At 37.1% G+C, this 20369-nt stretch overlaps 2 protein-coding genes across 3 annotated transcripts in view; one reads left to right on the top strand and one right to left on the bottom strand.

The window, feature by feature from the left end:
* The window catches only part of LOC136842538 (uncharacterized), a 182840-nt gene that overhangs the window by 152531 nt on the left and 9940 nt on the right, over positions 1-20369 (bottom strand). The gene's annotated exons all lie outside the window — the stretch shown is intronic.
* The window catches only part of LOC136842536 (uncharacterized), a 28920-nt gene continuing 19755 nt past the window's right edge, over positions 11205-20369 (top strand). Inside the window, exon 1 of one of the 2 annotated variants that reach the window (XM_067109958.1) lies at positions 11205-11469. In XM_067109958.1, coding sequence (XP_066966059.1) covers positions 11461-11469 — 9 coding nt within the window. In that variant the 5' untranslated portion in view covers positions 11205-11460. The remainder of the gene's footprint in view (positions 11470-20369) is intronic. The other variant, XM_067109957.1, reaches the window with a different exon arrangement.

Below are 20369 nucleotides of genomic sequence, written 5' to 3' on the forward strand. Positions count from 1 at the left end.
AGGTTTTAGTTTTATTCGCTTAACTGCCCAATTACAAATTCTTGGGGAATTATGTAATTGTCAAGATAGTAGATAAACGTAATATAAGTGTGTGAAGCTTTTTACAAGGCAGATAGCTTAGTCTCATAAACTAAATAATGTACATGGATTTTGTGACAATGTCTTTCATTACTTTAATTTGGTTCAGGTTATGCATAGTTAAATTATTCTCAATATACGAGATGCAAAGTCCATCCCCTCCTAACAATTGATTCATTGTGCGTTTTCCTCCTGTTACACCTTTCAAACCTTTTCACTGTCAATTTCCTTTTCAGCGGTGAATGACCTTAGTTGCCCCAGTGCTTGGCATAGGTCTAAAATCTAATCAATCAACCTAACATATTGGAATTTTTTTAAATAGGATTTTTGAGCTAGTCTACAATTTTCTTTTTTATCTCGACGTGACCCAATATACACCTGAAGTTTTAAAACGCTTTTTTGTTAAAGAGAGCAAAACAATACATTTGGGAGTCTCTAAGCATAAAAGTCCCTTCTCATGAACAATGCTCTTTTTGTGAGTGTCTCCTTACTACGACTTTGAGATGCTCTCTCTCTCTCTCTCTCTCTCTCTCTCTCTCTCTCTCTCTCTCTCGGGAACCTACAATACCAAATCTTTGTCTAAGTGACTTGATACTATATGCCTTTGATAGGAGTTTTTGACAGCAAACAACTAGTATTTTAATTATTATTATTTTAGTTTTCATTATTATTATTACAATTCAGGATGTTTTGTGAACGGAAAAAGAATAAAAAAAAAGAGCATCCTCTTTGTTTATGTGCCTACATAACAAAAATGGTAATTCAAGGCTGGAAGTTTAACACCGATACTTAACACCGCTACACTCGATCTAATTGTGGCCCATTCTTTGCTGTTATATTTTTAGCAAAAGCGTTGTCCGACTGTGAAATAATTCTGAGTTGTATGCATTTCTAACACATCGTATTTGGCTACTAAAAACAAAACCATTTTAAAAACTTTAATTTAAGCAAACAAATAAAACTCATTGGCTAACAGTGCTTAGTTAGTCAAAGTATGATACAATAAACTCTACTGATAATGAACGAACTCCAAGGTTTCTAAGGCATTAATATCCACTGCAAATACTACTAACGAATCAGCTACACTAAAATTGCATTCTGCCACTGTTTACAATTACCAGTGATATCGCAAAGACTCTACTCTTGTCAAATTGTATCCTGCCAAAATGAGTTCTGCTGTTCTGAACGATACCCAGTGACATGCTGAAAAAAGATAAACTTAAAGCAAAATTGCATTATATCAAGTTAAAGTTAAGTATACCTTAGTTTTACCAGACCACTGAGCTGATTAACAGCTCTCCTAGGGCTGGCCCGAAGGATTAGACTTATTTTACGTGGCTAAGAACCAACTGGTTACTTAGCAACGGGACCTACAGCTTATTGTGGAATCTGAACCAAATTATAGCGAGAAATGAATTTCTATCACCAGAAATAAATTGCTCTGACTCTTCATCAGCCGGCCGGGGAATCGAACTCCGGCCCAGCGAGTGCCAGTCCGCAGCTCTACCGACTCACCCAACGAAAAGCTATTGCATTCTATCGTTGTGAATGACACCCAGCGGCATCATAAACAAAGATTCATGCGACGTCAACTTCATTCAACCATAGCGAACGATAGACAAACCCCGAAACATTCATACAACGAAAAACTAATCATTTCGTTCTTCGGCACAATACCGCAGCCAGACATGGAAGGCATCCATATGTGGGTAGCGCAGTCATCACTGTAGGTTAACAACACCGGATTCTAACTTATGACGTAAGCACCATTCACTGCGAAGTAGTTTGGTTTCCGGCACCTCTAGGGACCAATTCGCCGGTCTTTTTTTTTTTTTCAACGCTCCCCATGACCACCTCATTACAAATAATATACGCCAATCCAGGTGTTCCGTCGAGGTGCAATGAACACTGTGGTGTTGCCTCTATGGCGAGGTATACTGGGTAACGGGAGGTTTGAATGGGGAATGTGTAGTTCTTTCCCCAGTTCTGTAGCACTGCTATGTGCCCTCCTTACCTGTGTCTATGCATACACACACACACACACACACACACACACACACACACACATATATATATATATATATATATATATATATATATATATATATATATATATATATATATATATATATATATATATATATATATATTCATAGAAGGGTATGATCTTCTCGACCACAGAATAGTTTACTTGAAATTTTCTTTCGTAATTTTGTTCAAGCAAAAAGAGTTTCAGACAGCTAAAATGCGTCTCTTGGGAAATATACGAAGTTTATCTACCACAACACAGTGTTGTTTTTTAATTAGCAAATGCAACAAACGTCTTAAAAATGCAGCATAAAATTAAACAATTAAACTTTATGGGAGAAGAATTCGTCTTCCTACCAGGAATCTCAGACAATTAGATTCACAGATTGCAGCGCCAGGTACTAAGGATCTACTGTGTAACTAACTATTATACCGAGTAAAATACTGATGAACTATAACAACAAAATTATTTTAGTATTCAGATTGGAAAAAGTAACAGAAAGGAATGAAAATGCAAAGGGATGTTTAGTGGAAATGATAACTGAAGAATCTGGGGAATCAAGAACATCAGGGGAAAGAATCCTAAATAAAACTGAAAATACGAATGATGAGTGAGTATGAGAAATGAAATATGAAAGAATTACGGGAATTAGGAGAGGGGAATCCAAGGACTAATTAAAAAAGATGTAATGAGAATAAGGGACGATAATAAAATAATTAAGGAAAATGAGAGCTCAGTGAGATAAAGAGGATTAAATAATGAGAAACAAAAAAAAAAACCTAAACACACTGAATAAAAAAAAAAAGAGACGTTACAGTGAAAACTGCAAAAAGACGTCATGGAAAATGAGAACTGAAAGAATTAGGGGACAATATGAAAGAAGAATTAAAGGCGTGATAGAGAATAAAACATACGAATGAGGAATGAAAAATAAGATAATTAAGGAAAATGAGAACTTAATGAACTGACGAAAATTAAAAGAATGATCAAAGGAAAACTAAATTAAACACTCGGAGAATGGAAAAGAGATGTTAACGGAAAGATTACAAAGAGACGTCACGGAAAATGGGAACTGAAAAAACGAGAGGAACCGAGAAGAGCGAGAGCGAGAGAGAGAGAGAGAGAGAGGAAGGGATCCTTGAAGAGGCCGGGGGCAAGGAAATCTACTTCCTGTTCTCGATGAGGCGGCTCATGGCATTCTTGGGGTTCTGCGCTCCTCGATGGCAATCAACATATTTTGAGGTTTGTTTATTTTCGGCGCTTCATCTTTCCAGAGGATACGTTCGCCACTCCGAATGTACTCTCAGGTAATGTCTCGCTTGGTGTTTATCGCAGTTACTGTGATTACCCAAACTTAACCGGGCCAGTTTGAAAAATATCTTATATAATTCACAAGTATGTATGTATATATATATATATATATATATATATATATATATATATATATATATATATATGTGTGTGTGTGTGTGTGTATGTATATATATATATATATATATAGTTATATATATTTATTATATATATATATTCGAAATAAATTATTATTATTATATATTATATATATTATTATATATATATATTATATATTATATATATATATATATCATATACCTATTACACCGCTACTTTTATTTGTAAATTTATTGTATATGAATTCATATTCGAAATAAAGTATGCGTGTGCGTATGTGCGTATACACCGACGTTTACTCAACTGCATAACACCTTTTGCCTTTTAAACATTTCCCATTCCAAACTACGCTGAAACTGCAAAACATTAAAAGGAAAAAAGCTGAAAATATATAAAACAAAAAACAAAACGGTTTCGATAAAGTACTCCCTCACATTTATGAAAACTGGCGTCGCAAAAATTAAGGTCATCTAGACAGGCTAAATCAGGAAGATGAAATTAGATGATAGGCCTACTATACGGAAAAAAGTATAAAAAAGGACTGAAAATGAACATAACAAAAAATAAATTAAATGAAAGGATTAGAAGACTGAATAAAAATTTTAAAAATTATGCGCTACTGAATACCGGGAAAAAATATTGCTTTGAATGAGATACATAGGTGAACATAAGTATAAAAAGTTAAGACAGATGGCGAGGGAAGTGTCCAGATGGACAAAACCTATTAATAGAAAAACATGAGAAAAATTGTGTTTAATGATAAAAATACGTAGAGAAACATGGCTGACAAACAAGAAGGAACGGTATAATAATCTGATCTTTTTTCCCTTACACACTTAACGCATACGTATTCCTTAATTCCTGTTACTGTACTTCAGTTTGTATTTTGCCCTCGTATTTTTCAAACATATTCTTCTATCTTTTTTCCCTCTTCATACTTCTTTCCCTTTTTCCCTTAATCCTTTATTCGTACTTCTCGTTTTTCTTTCTCTGCCTTCTCTTACCTTTACCTTCCACGGTCTCTCGCATCTATCCACTTTTCTCTTATTTTCCTTCATCCGTGCTTCTCTCTAGTTCCTTCGTCCGTCTTTTACTCCCCTCCCTTTATCCTTGTTTCCCTTCTCTTCAGTTAATTCATTTTCCTCATTTCCCTTCATCCAGCTTTCTCTCTGCCCTTCACCCTTCTTTCTCTCCCTCTTTACTTCACCTTTCTTCTCTTTTCCCTTCAATTATTTTATTTCTCTTCGTCATTCTTTTCCTCATTTTCCTTCACCCAGCTTCCTCTACATTCTCTTCATCAGTCTTTCTCTAAATATTCCCGTCATCCACTTCTTTCTTTTCACTTCTGTCTTTTTCCCTTCATCCTTTTATCTCTCTACTTTATTCATGCGTCTTCCTTTTTCTCTCGTTTCCCTTATCAGTCTTTCTCTTTTCCTCTCAGCGCAATGACAGAAACGCATTAAAGTGACCGTCCCATCAGTCTTGACAAAAAAAAAAAAATGCACCGAAGTTTCTTCGGGGCAATCGAGTTTTCTGTACGGCGTATAATGCTGTATGACCCGCGGCCCATGAAACTTTCAGCCACAGCCCACAGCCCGGTCGTGGCATGTCCTATAGCGTTGCCAGACGCACGATCATGGCTAACCTTAAATAACATAAATAAAAACTAATGTGGCTAGAGGGCTGCAATTTGGTGTGTTTGATGACTAGCCTCACTAGTTTTTAGTTTTTAAGATCTGAGGGCGGACAGAAAAAGTGCGGGCAGACAGACAAAGCCATCTGAATAGTTTTCTTTTACAGAAAACTAAAATTCTTACTTATTAAGGAACTGATGTTAATTAGAAACATACAAATGAAAGTTCTCAATGTGCCACCATGTGACCGACTGTACAGTATTGTCACCAGAGTCATTATCTACCGTACAATGAGATCTCTTTCACTCGCTGTGAGAAGAGCAGACAATCATTTTCCAGTCTGCAGATGATGATGATGGAATGGAATGGAATATAGAATTTAGGCCAAAGGCTAAGCACTGGGACCTATGAGGTCATTCAGCGCTGAAAGGGAAATTGAGAGTAGAAGGGCTTGACAGGCGTAACAGGAGGAAAACCTCGTAGTTGCACTAAGTAACAAGTGTTAGGAGATGGTGGATAGCAAGATGGAAGAGAGAATATGAATGGAGGTACAGTAAAAGGAATGAAAGGGGTTCCAGCTAGGGGCCGAAGGTACGCTGCAAAGAAACTCAAGTAATGCCAACAGTGCAGATGATGATGACAGTTTATTACACGATCTGTTTACAGAAATGTTTTCTTAGGTTACTTTTAATTTCTTTTATCAGTGTTTTATGGCCATCCACATTTCAAATTATCTGTTCTCGTAAATCTGTTCGTCTATCTATCTATCTATCTCAAATGTGGGTTTTAGAAACATCCAGACTTCCTTTTCTCTGTCTTATCTTGATATTGTATTTGATAACCTTTCCGTTGTGTAAACCCTACCTACGACACAGATTCATTCATAAACGTCCTCTCCTCTGTATCCTTTTTCTTCAGCCCAGAACGCCAGATAAGGAGCATTCTATCAATAAAGATCAAGTCGAGAGGACTGAGGTCAATGAGAATGTCTCAATCACGGTGCTCCAGGTTCTCCAGACAAAGGAGGAAGTGACACAGGCACTGCTTTCCCCGGGGAAACTCCGTAAAGACGGAGGGCGATCCACATTTTAGGGTCAAGAGAACGAAAGGCGGGTGGGTCTACTCTGGGAAGTCATGAAATTCTTCGAGAAAAAAAAAATTGAAATCCTTCTAAATTTCAACCTTGTTGTTTCCCTGCCTATTCCCAGGTGCCTCTGTCGTCATATTTAATAAAATAAAAAAGCATTAAAACACAACCGATCTGCCGTGACCTAGATAGATTTGGGTAGATATGCCCGTCTCAGTCTTCTCATCATAAAATATAGAGAAAAACAGAGATAACATGTAATAAATGCGCCAAAGTTTCTTCGGCGCAATCGAGTTTTCTGTACATCCGCTACAAGGTATAATTAAGGTCAGTGAAAATAGAGCCATCTTTCGGTGGTCTCGGTATAATGATGTATGAGCCACGGCCCATAAGACTTTAATCACCGCCTGGTGGTGGCCTATCCTATATCGGTTAAGTTTAACCTTTAATAAAATAAAAACTACTATGGCTAGAGGGCTGCAATTTGGTATGTTTGATGATTGGTGGGTTGATGATCAACGTACCAATTTGCAGTCCATGAAACTTTAACCACGGCCCGGTGGTGGCCTATCCTATACCGTTGCCAGAAGCACGATTATGGCTAACTTTAACCTTAAATAAAATAAAAACTACTGAGGCTAGAGGGCTGCAATTTGCTATGTATGATGAATGGATGATCAACATACCAATTTGCCGCCCTCTAGCCTCAGTAGTTTTTAAGATTTGAGGATCGACAGAAAAAAGTGCGGACAGAATAAAGTGCGGACGGACAGACAAAGCCGGTACAATAGTTTTCTTTTACAGAACACTAAAACGCATTCCATCACACACTTTATCGCTTTAAAAGCACTACCGATGAGTAAACTCTTCCTTCGAGACCGGTATTTTCGCTGAAGTTCACTCAAAGTAATTTCCTGGCACCTGAAACCTCTTATTTTAATGCTGTTTGCTATCGTGGTCTTCCCCTGTAACCCCCCATCTCCTCTTCCTCCTCTAAACGTCGACCTTTTTCTCTACCGTTATTTTATTGTTTTCTATTCAACGGTCTTCTTGCCTGTTGTGTCACTGTAATTCCTTTGTTTATTTGTTAAATCACTCTGAAGCTTTCTCGAATCCAATTTCACTGTTATCTTTTGCCTTCTTTGTTTTCTGTGCATTATTCAGTCAATATCTTTCTTAAGTTTTTCATGTTTTCCAAATATATTTGCCATGAAAAGTGTTGTTACCCTCAATGTTCCATCTGACCAAAAAAAAAAATAAATAATTACCATTTTTTACATTAAGATACCCAATGGGACACGTGAAAGGTAAAATGCGTTCTCCTTGGCACAAATATAAATAAACACAATTCAATAACCAATATAGGAAAACGACCATTTATCTAATTTCTTGCTAGTGCACAGAGCATTGCCAAACTTTTCAATTTCGAAACCTTACGTCGAAAAACTAGCAGCACTGCATCTAATTATAATAATATTATTATCCTTATGCGAAATTAGTAAATATTCACATGGAGCAAACTAAAAGTCATTTCCTTGCAAAGCAAGATTCCGTCAAAGTGAACGCTCACATGTGAAAAAAAGTGAAAAACTGAACAAAGATAATAAAAAATAATTAACAATTAAAAACGAATAAGTCAACAAAAAACTACACACACACACATCCATAAATGGAATGTATCGGAAAAGCTTAGGCGACAAGGCATCATGAATCGCTTTGTCCATCACAAACACTATGAGCCTCAGCATCAGTAACAAAACACTATGAGCCTAAGCATCAGTAACAAAACACCATGAGCCTCAGCATCGTCAACAAAACATTATGAGTCTCAGCATCGGCAACAAAACACTATGAGCCTCAGCATCTGGTTCACGGTATTGAAACATCTTGGCATGTCACCAGAATGTGTGCGTTGCCATTCTACAAAAAAGAGCACCAAGAGCTACTTCTACAGGTTCAGAAACTACAGGCTAATATAGGAAAAGCTCACTGTTAAAACAGCACGAAAGACAGCCAAAAGGGGTATTTCCTGACGATGGTCTGTATCATAACTGTGAAATTCTGGATAAAATAAACAACTAATTCGATCATTTGGTGTAAAAAATAAGACTTAAATAGAGTTTTAACGTTCAGACACGAGCACAATGTTTCCATGATGGCATAACAGGCAATTTAAAAAAAGCATGTCAGAGTAATGCCATCTATTCCATTGATACCGGAAGTCTTATGCACTACCTATATGACAACGTTGGATGATTTTTTTCTCAATCGATGAAAGGAGCTTTGGGTTGAAGGCTAAAACATATGTGGCCAAATATCCCGAATCAGTATGGACAGAAAATCAAGAATGCAGAAGCACAGAGCAAGAGCGGCTGATCCACAAAGCTAGCTTCATACCCCACTTGTTACGCCACATGCCAAATCCTCTCTAGGTATTTCTTCAGCTACCTGTGTAAGTTGCAAACAGCTTTTCATACTGATCTACATTTTCAATCTGAAAATTATTTAAGTCTGTCTCCGTCTCCTTTTCATGACGTTAATAATTTTGTTTTCGAAAAAGTAGATTGATGAAATGCGACGAACAGTCCAGCGAATGGTTCCAGTCAATCTTTGTTGTGCAGGGGTAATACCTCTACCGATGAATGTGGAGACCTCTGAAGTGGTTACAAAATCACCTCTGTGGGCTTAGCATTAATGTTCAACAGGTAGGGCCACTGACATCTGAAATTACACCACGAAACGGAGAACGACAACAGTGAGGGTTTAACGCTTTGAAATCTATGACATATACTTCATAGAATTTCAACGATCCTGTTGAGTTCACTTCCATCATTTCAAGTGACGCAATCGTCACCAATAAATATGACAAACATTCGAGGTTTCCCTGCATTTTCAAAGACTCCTCGACGACTCCTGCATGCATGTTGATAGACAGGACTGCAGAGAGGAATCCTGTCCTTACACCGTCTATCTCTGGTATTTCGATGAGACCAAAAGGGTGTTTTACTTGAACATGTTGCGAGTAGACGACTAAGGACATCGTCGTTAGTGGGGAGGGGGAAGATTGGGATGGCATAAAAACTGTATAGGCGTCGTCGGTAATGGAGAGGATGGGGTGGGGGGTGGAGGTGGCAGATAGCATCCAAATCAGATGTCTGAATTTTCAATTTTGTTCGTCAATATGCATTTCAATTTGTCACTGCAGCACGGCCAAAACAATTCAGAACCTACAATGGATACACAAATTCCACAATGCAGTAGAAGGGCTCAGAAGTAATGGAAACATCATTGCCAGGAAAGCCGACACATCAGCAATTTGCGTAAATGGATCGCCAAATATATGACAAAAAATGTACGGTATTTTTCGGAGGACATAAAATTCCCGGTAAGAGAAAATTACCTAAAAGGTAAACTCAGTGTCGAACATTTTGCCATGTAATAAATCAAATAGACTGGGAATGATACAGCGTCCAGTCTCTATTAGTTAAGCAGAGTCCGACGGTCCACACCGGGCTTCCAACTCTCTTCCACAAGTACATACATACGCACAAATATATCAAACTTTACAACTAAAATGTGTTTTGATTAATAACAAATATTTTACCTCCAACATTTTAAGCAGATTAACAAAAAGATTCTACTCTTCCTCAGAGAAAGCCTAAAATCTCTGACAATGGAACTAAAAATAACAAACAGGTAGTTGAGATTCAATAATCAAAACCACAATGGCATTCAAGACTTGAGATCAATTATCAATTAAGGTAATTGCGTCTAACAACAGGCCTCGTACTAGCATCAGTTCACCAGTAAGAAGACTTTTTCTGGGACAGTCCGTGCATTCAGTAAATGGGTCAGATCGTAAGTTTCCTGTTCATGATTGAAATCTATTAAAACTGTAGTATCATGTTGTTACTTGGATTTTGTTCAATTACAAGAGCTCCCTTCCTCCTTACCTCAATACGACGAAAAGACAAAATTTATCAGTCAGAAAATGTAACGAGGCTTAAATGGATGATTTATGTTAGATTATCATATTTAAGTTCTATCAGACAACCGCGATTAATTATCACACACGCACAAATTCGTGGTTACAAACATACACACACACACAAACACATACATACACACGCACACACGTCCACAACTGAGGAAATGAGACATCAAAGTGACTTGCAAAACCTATACCTTTTGCCTGCCATTGAATAAAATCATCAAAAGAATCAAGTAAATTAATCAGTAGTCCAGGTCATTTGATGGGTGGCAGCCGATTTTGAAGGAACACTGAGGCTTAAGACTTTAGAAGGAAGGGAAAACTTAGACACCTACAAGAACGATGGGGATAAAAGAAAAGAGAACGAGATACTGCGGAAATTAACGAACGCCAATGAAAACGGAGAATGAAATGTGACGGGAAAACCAACAAAACATGAAAATCTGTGACTTTGAAATGTGAGGAAATACACGAAAATAAACAAAACGTGCATGAGAAAGAAGAGTGGCACGTAAAGAAAGAAATGGAAATAAGTAAACAGGAGAATCATGAAACCTGAGGACAAAAACAAAAGAAAAACGTGAAAACGATGAAGAATGAAACTCAGAATCAGAGAGGAAAGCTTTGAAATCGTGTATATATGCTTTCCTCTCTATTATATATATATATATATATATATATATATATATATATATATATATATATATATATATATATATGTGTGTGTGTGTGTGTGTGTGTGTGTGTGTGTGTGTGTGTGTGTAAGTGTGTGTGTGTATTTATATAAGTATATATAATTGTTCTTAGATGTTTTATATGGGAATATAATATGCCTACAACCACATACGTTCATAGTGTCTGTCTGTGCGTAACAATGGAAAGAAAGCAATAAAAAAAAAAAACAATAGGGATGGGCATAAATAACAAATCCAACTAAGCAAACCGACTGAGAAACCCGACGCTGAAGATATGGGCGGGGAGTTTCGCTACGTCGAGTGGGCGGTTGGTGGGTCGGAGGCAAAGGCAGCCATGGGGGCGCTACCGGTATATATGGAGAAGAGCCAACTCTCTCCAGGTTTACTTTGTGGCGGCCAGGCCCTTGGACGGATTCTCTCTCTCTCCCTGTCTCTGCCTGCCTGCCTGTCTGTCTGTCTGTCTATCTCACACCCAACCAACACGCACTGCAAGTCCAGGACGTCACAGAACGAGGGGAGACACAGGCTGCCTAACCATGACGAGGGTGAGGATACTATAAACGCATTTTTATGTACAAGGGTGAAATGGTTAGATGTTGGTGCAACGGCTAATTTTAAGCGCAAGTGGTCAAACCGTGACGCGAGAGAGTGTTGTGAACGCTACTAATTTTTTTTTGGAGGTTATTACTTTTATCTTTCGATGTCCACTTCAACCAAATCGTTTTGGATATCGGCAGCTTTTCATTTACAGCGGCCGAATGCTAGATTCCTACGCACGGTGTTTAAGCAACAGTGATAAAAGGTTTGTCATTCTGAAATGATTTAGTGCTGTGAATTTTATTCTTTTATTTGATGAAGTATTTACTTTTTGCGCTCCCGCCCCAACACTTTTACTGTTTGTTTACAGAACTAATTGTGGCTCTTACTTATTTTTTGTATTTTGTGTACGTTCGTGTATCATTTTCTATAGAAAGCGCTAATTTTCCTAACAGAATCAAAGATTTTTTTTTTTTTTACATTTATTTATTTATTTCTTTGCACATGTATTCACTGTTTTTACAAACTCTGATCGACGAGCATCTTTCTCATGACTACATCCGCACGCGGACGAACCGCATGCAGATTCAGATGTGTTATCAATGCGCACGGGTGATCTTTTTCGTGATTGTCAGCGATCACCGGGAAAGTTTAATGAGCGCAGATCCCGATGAATGATCGCGTTTTGCCGAAGAGGGAAAATACAAAAAAAAAAAAAGTGCCTTCAGCTGAGTGTTCATTTCATACGGATATATAGCTAGCTGTCATCAACATCCATCTACCTGTCACGAAAAGCAAAAGTCAATGCCACTAGATTTTTTTACGGATACGCATTAAGACAAACGCTGAGCAAATAAGGCCGTTCTATTTAGTAGTGCATATTTATAGTATATAGAGAGTCCTTAATTTCTACTTTGCGAAAGACACCTTAACTTTTATTCTGCGAAAATAAACTAAACTAAAAATGCCAGTGAACACAAATCATTTTCTAGTTTGTGGAAACCTGACCAATAAATATGTCATATCCGGGTGTTATCTTTCGTTTGTTTTTTTCTTTTGGCAAGGCAGTCATTGTAACTGTCATGATTTTTGTCATCGAGTGCAATGCTCAGCACTTAGTATTTGGTGAATGTCGTATCATATCGCTTTTTTTTTATAGAAAACCTGCAATTCGTCACGCCAATTTCAATAGCATTGATAAGAACAGGAATTGTTATCATTACAACGTAGAAAATAGCTTCTGAATACTTCCTAATCGCATTCAGTGAACAGACTCACGTAACTCTCGTGTGTGCAATTCGTAAGTGATTCGTAAAATCACGTAATGGCTCCTGCTAAATAGAAATCGAGTAATTGATAACTGTAGTTCCCAATTTCATCCGTTTGGCGTGTCTCTCCCCCACACAGTATTATTATAATGGGGTGAAATGTATCTAGAAAATATGAATATGGAAAAAATGGTTTGCGAGGTGCTTATGTTCATATAATTTTATTTCCACTTTAACGTTCACTATACTCAAGCGTTTGTTTACTATTCCTAAATTCCTCTTGAAGAATTTCGCAGGGAAACGAGTAACTTGCAACCTGTTTACAAACAACAAAATCAAAACTAATAGCCACTTGAAGTCAACATTACTCTGAGTAATTTATGCGCATGCGCAGAAGATAAACAGTCCATTTCATTTCTGCGCATGCGAACAAGATAACCGCGAGAGCCAATTTGCATGCTAAATATCCAAAACAAGATGTCTAGAGAGCTGACTTTCTCCTTCTGAAAGGAGCCTGGACAAGGGCGTTACATGTCGTACTGGTTGGCATCATTTGCATTCAAATATTCTTGAAAACGTTTTACAGCGTACAAGTGTGAGTACGATGTCATATGGATGGAGGCGCTTACATCCATGTTCTTCATTTGATAGAAAGAAGGGTAGAGTTTCATGTCTTAGCCATAACAATGAGAAAGGGGAATAATTATATGTCATGTAAATAAATATAAGGATATACAGGTGAGACCGGAAATGTGTGGACAAATTCCGTTACAACGGATCTATTCATCTGATGGCGTAGGCAGATAACTGTGTAACATGCGGTTAGCTGACAGGAGTAGACTGTATTCAAGATGGGGCAGGATATGACTCTTGAAATCCTGTCCTTTAAAGCTTAATTCAAGATCGGAAGGTACATAAATATATATATATATATATATATATATATATATATATATATATATATATATATATATATATATATATACGTAAATATCATAAATATAATATATACAGTATATATATATATATATGTATATATATAATACATAGGTTGATTTAAACTATACGATGAAAACCTGAATTCGACAGGAATATGTGCAGGAAAGAAGAAATAAAATTTTTCTTTTGATGACTGAGTCGATAAAGGCTCTATCCTTACTGTATCAATCCAAAAAAGGCACAGGTTCGAATCCTTGCCATATAGGGCGTAAGTCAGTACCAAGGTAAAGTGAATTCAGCATCGAGGAATATTCGTAGTTTTATATTTATATATATATATATATATATATATATATATATATATATATATATATATATATATATATATATATAAAATTAACAAATTTAGAATACATATATCATTCACTACTTGCACTCTCCTTGACGCTCGACTTCATACAAAGAAAAGAGCATCGCAATCCTTCCTCAATCGAGAATACTCCGACATCACCGGGAGATGAAAGCAGCCCCCATCTTACTAGGTCCCAGATGTAAAGTGAAAGCGAGGTACGGGAATGCACAAGACGTCTGTCTCCAACCGTACTTAGCATAAGCAAACGTCGGCATCAAATAACGGAGGGACAACTTCCAAATTCTTTCTTTATTTTTCTTTTTTTTTTTCTCTGGCGTCTACAGTCTTAGTATTTATGCTCTGAATTGTCAGATGTTATGACGCCATTAAAGTCAGATTTTTAGACTAAAGCACTGGGACTTACAAGGTTATTCAGCGCTGAAACGGAAATTGACAGTGAAAAGGTCTGACAGGTGTAACAGGAGGAAAACCTCGCAGTTGCACTTTGAATCAATTGTTAGAAGAGGGTGGAAAGTGAGATGGAAGAAAGAGAATATGAAAAGAGGTGCAGTAAAAAGAAATAAAGGGGTTGCAGCTAGGGGCCGAAGGCATACTGCAAAGAACCTTAAATAATACCTACAATGAACCGCATGAGGTGCACTGACGACACTAACCTCCTACGGGAGCCATTAAAATAAGGAAAAACAACTTAATATTGTCATCAACGAATGAAAAATAATTCCTTCTATAATTATACTAACTTCTTTCATTTGTTTTCTAGAACAAGAATTTGGGCAGAGGCAAGGATAATGTTATTATTCAGTCGAAGAGCTGTAAAATATTCTTCGCTGAGAATCTATACAATCCATGATGCCCTGAATATTAATCTGTAAAAACTCCTAACGAGTGTTTTCTCTTTCATGGGAATGATATACGTGTAAAGTTCATTATCAAATCGGTTAGAAATGGATTCGTTGTTAGTTGGCAATGCAAAGGTTTAAGAAAAGCTAGGAATCAAACAAGTCATGCTCTCTCTCTCTCTCTCAAACACACACACATATATATACATATACTATATGTATATATATAAACAAATTTGTGTGTGTGTGAGTGAACTACTAAATTTCTTAATATACAGAAATTTATAAAAGGGACACGATAAACGCAAAGTCTGCAAGCACTGAAATCCTTAAAGCATTTCACATTTCCGATCAATTTGGCATAACAAATTTTGGTCTAATTCTCAGCAATAACCAGCGACTGACCTTCTTGGCCTCTAACCTTGAACTCCAACCAGAGGCAGCAATTGCCAGAAGGTTTTATTGCACCAAATAAATATAAAGCCAGAAAACTTTCTCGAGGCACGGAGGTAATCATTAAAATATGCCCCAATTACGGAGAAATGCTTATTTGCGTTCCCATAGAAAGCGGATAATGGGGACGGTTCAAGCCTAAGAGTTGTTCACCCGGCATTTCGAGAGAAAGTTGAATTAAGTCGATGGGTGTTTGGTCTGAGCTTCTTCATTCGTCTCGCAGTCCTGTGGTGTGCCCTTGATGTGGTGAAGGTCAAATACCCGGTCTCGAAAACAAGGAAGATGGATCGGTTCCTAAAATACAGTTTGGGGTCTTCGTGGTCGAAGAAAACTTCTTTTGCTTAAGTCATGAAGCAAACCTTTGTTGAATGTTCTATACCACACAAGTAATGAAACACAGGTATCCTCTAAATTTCATTGCTAAAACAAACCAAATTTGCATGGCAATCAAAATCTACGTTTCAAGGTAGAAAAATGATAACCATGTAATTCTTTAAGTACTAATTTCTTTCCCAATACTTTCGAACCTTCGATTTGAATCACTCTTCTCCTCTCGCGTTAAATAGCAAAACAACCAAACAAAACGTTTCTTCTCCTTCCTCTGGCAACCATTTGCGGCCGCAAAGAAAATCAGACATCTGCGTCAGCGAAATGGCAGTTTTGTGATCATGTAAATGCACTGGCTCCCATTCAAGCGTTATGTTCTCTTTAAGGTAATGACAAATGTACTGTAGTCACTGTTCTCATTATATGCCGTTTGGGAGAAAGTTGACAAGGAGCCTGGCATGTTTTCCTCTCAAAATCTACATGACCGAAAGATGAAAAAAAAAAAAAAAAAAATGGAAGCTTGGTCTCCTTGAAAAGGAGTAGCTGTTCTTTTACTATTCTCCTGCTATGAAGTAAGCAGCCCTAGAGAAATGCTAAAATAATTCGTATATCAACTTGAAAATTTATTTTTTAGAACGTGAATTTCAGCTCTAAACTTCACAAATCGATGACGAGGACTGGGTTTTATGGAAGTATCCGAAATGGCAACGTAGACAAATGATTCGAAATACGGATCAATTGTAACTTAATTTAAATACCAAAGAGTGAATCTGATGAGTATCTTGCAGCACGGTAACATCTTCATACACCTTGAGTTACAGGAATGTAACTTTAATCGAAAACTTCACCGCTTGGGCATTGGCCAGAAAGGCACACCTTAAAAAGAGATGAACTTAATTTGTATACCTGCCGTAATCAGGCCCTAATTCATGAGATCTACTGTATATATATGTCAACGTCAGGGCCTCTCTTTTTAGTTTTCTGTAAAAGAAAACTATTGAGATGGCTTTGTCTGTCCGTCCGCACTTTTTCTGTCCGCCCTCAGTTCTTAAAAACTTTTGGGGTAGAGCGCTGCAAAGTGGTATGTTGATCATCCACCCTCCAATCATCAAACATTCCAAAATGCAGCCCTCTGGCCTCAGGTAGTTTTTATTTTATTTAAGGTTAAAGTCAGCCATGATCGTGCGTCTGGCAACGCTATAGGGCAGGCCACCATCGGGCCGTGGCTGAAAGTTTTATGGGCCTCGGCTCATACAGCATTATATGTTGTACAGAAAACTCGATTGCTCCGAAGAAACTTCAACGCATTTTTTACTTGTTGCACTTCTGTACAATAGATTTTATGAATAGAGAATATCGCAAAGATATGGTCTGCCATAAGTCGAATCGATCTTCGGAAGCGCTTGTCACCTCTCATTTGCCTAAGAATCTTCATTTGAGAAGCTGAGAAAGCTACCGAGCAGCAGATGTTAACGATCACGTATCCTTCAAGCATTTTTTATTATTGCACACTCATAAATAATATATATATTTTTTAAAGTGACTACGGCACATGTCTCAGAGAGAGAGAGAGAGAGAGAGAGAGATTTTTTACGGTACTCAGGATTGTTTTGTTGCAATTCATTTTGCTTGATTAATCTATTATATACAATTTACTCGATATATTTAAAAGCTAACCCTTTACGAATAGCATATTTTTAATACGAAGATAATCAGCTGATTAAATGGTGTTTCTTTGCAAAAAATATTCCATTCTTCCTAATCAGGGAAAAAATCTCTTGATCCGCATTTCCCTCATGCATACGTGTGCCAGTAACTCCAGAGTTTTCGGTTGCGTGTAATATGCGTTTGAGTTTCTACGTTTGTCTGTAATAAAAAAATGCAGTTCTGTAATGTCATTAATGACACTGGAAAACTGGAGTGATCGCGGGTATAAAATCACAAATGATATGCAGAAAAGCGAGATTTTCGTGATGACGGTTTACTCCAATCATTTTCACACGTCACGGAAATCGTCAAAGACTTGCACTTTCACACGCCTTCTGATCCACATTCTTTTTTTGCGAAACTCGTGTGCTCATAAGGCAGTTAGAAAATATGTTTATAAAATAAATTAAAATTATAATCGTTCGGCTTGCTTTAAAAAATAAGCGTCCAACGACTGAAAATACCTGAGGGGAACGAAATATGAAATTTAGGCTAAAGGCCAAGCGCTGAGACCTATGAGGTCATTCAGCGTTTAAAGGCCAACTGAGAGTAAAAAGGTTTGAAAGGTGTAACAGGAGGAAAATCTCGCAGTTGCACTATGAAACAATTGTTAGGAAAGAGTAAAAAATAAGATGAAAGAAAGAGAATATGAACGGAGGTACAGTAAAAGGAATGAAAGAGGTTGCACCTAGGGGACGAAGGGACACTGCAAAGAACCTTAAGCAACGCCTAGAGTGCAGCGCGTGAGGTGCACTGACAGCGCCACCCCCCTACGGGAAGATGAAGCTCGTGACAAGATTTGCAAACATTTTTGAACAATTTTTATGATGCAAAGTTTCGGTTTTCCCTTGAAAACCGTCGGTGCTTCAATGGGAAAGGGAGTTATCTCCCTTTCATGCGAACTGTTGCCTCCCCCCCCAACAACCTTTATAGAACGATAAAGGAAGATATTACTTGGTAGAACCAATTAAATCGTAATCACATTTGACATCAGTTTGCACTCTCCTTTAACCTGTCGCTTTCTCTTTCGCTTTAAGATTAAAACTGTAATTAGCCATCAATCTTTGCCTACTAAGAAAAAATGGATGATTAAGCTTTTTTTTTATTCAAATCGTGAAACAATAGCCCTTTAAGACCAAGCCTAGAATAATTTTTTTTTTATTCTGTTCTATGTTTCTGATGTTGACAGTAATATGTGCAACTTTGCTGCTGGAAGTTGGCAAACCACGAGTAGTGGAACGAGGAGTTAAATATTGTCATCTACAGAAGCTTGGAGCGCTCCATGTAATATCTACTTGTTTACTATTGCTTTTAGTTCAAGCTGGTCCATTTCCGTGAACAGCCCGACCGAGAACCACACACACACACACACACACACAGCATATTCACCGAGACTCTAGAATAAATGAATCATTGTCCATTAAGATTTATACTCGAGATTTCATTAATTTTTTGTGTTGCTAGCCGGTGTTGCGATTAAGTTGACAAATGCCTTTACAAAACGCTCAAATGAACCCATTAAAAACTTTGTCTAAATGGTCACTTTCTTACGAATCTGTTTTGTAAAGTGTACGGAGAAGTACTTACGAAATGACTTACATCCATTAATATCTGAAGTTCAATCATGCAAACGATGACAAGTGCGAAAGGCATTATTTGCGAAAATGGAATTATTTATCAATACTTCAGATATTCCAACCCTTATTCACAGCATCAGCGTAATTGTGCAAGAATATGGCAAAATATGATAAATATCTGTCTTCTGTTGAAATCTCTTCCGTAATACATGTCATACTTTGCCTAATTCTAAATCCGCTATTTCTCTCATCTAGGGCATACAAGAAAGATTTGCTTGACATACATTTATATCGTTTTAATTATATTAAATTTTCTAAGGTTCTCGAATACTTTCCTAACTGGAAAGTCACAAGGAAAGTTTTACTGAATATCTGCTGAAAGATCCAAAAATACTGCAAAAGCAAATGAATTTTTAGCACGGGTTTTCAGGGTCGGAAACTCGCTCTAGCAAAAGTATTCCTTGCCAAGAAACATCGATTTGCAAGCTAATATTTTTTCAGTGTTAGAAACAGTGATCTAAAGTAATAAATTACTAAATTAATCCTAAATTCATTCTCCTTCGCCAGACGATTGTCTCTATTATATCGTATGTGTGACTCAGAATTGTCTCTATTATATCGTATGTGTGACTCAGAACGCAATCATCCTGTTGATAAAGTAAACACGAGAGAAGTTCATAGCATACCAGCAACAAGCTGTACAGGATTTCACAGATGAAAAATTTCCCCTTCGTGAAAACAAATAGTTGCTGTCGGGTTTTGCAATGCAATCCATTATAGGAAGATATAAGGCCAATCATGGATACCTTGACAACAATCGGTGGAAAAACATTCTCTCCTTTTTTCACTCTCTCATGACAAACACACACACACACACATATGCTAGTCTTACATTATATTTTCTTAAAATTCTACGCTCTCTTGTGGACATAAAAAGTTTATTACTGAGAGCTAAAGGACTCCTGTGTTAACTTGCACAACTGTACTCTTTTAGAAAACGAAACAGTTCAGAATATGGATATAATTACTGAAATCCTTCAAGGAATCCGACATTGGTTTATCTGATAGAAAATAATATAAAATAAAATTTCTGCACTAAGTTCTTAACTTGATTTCGATGAAAAGTAAAAAAGATACTGATAAAACATTGGATTCTACTAAACCAATATAAGAAAAAAGAACAAATACAAAAACGAAAAAGTATTTACATGCAATTAACGAGTAATTAGAAGCATCCGGGAACTAATTATGAAACTGAAAAGAGATAAAAAGACACAGGCAATATATAATTCCTATAAAGACGAGCCGAGAGGGAAAGTGGGAAGTAGCGAAAGCTTCATTTGATGACGGGGGAGAGTGAAGATGTTGCAACAGGACAATGCAATGCTAATGGTGAAAGTTCGTTTCGTTGTATGGTGTTCTGAT

The sequence above is a fragment of the Macrobrachium rosenbergii genome, chromosome 10, assembly GCF_040412425.1.
Source record: "Macrobrachium rosenbergii isolate ZJJX-2024 chromosome 10, ASM4041242v1, whole genome shotgun sequence".
Lineage (NCBI taxonomy): Eukaryota > Metazoa > Arthropoda > Malacostraca > Decapoda > Palaemonidae > Macrobrachium > Macrobrachium rosenbergii.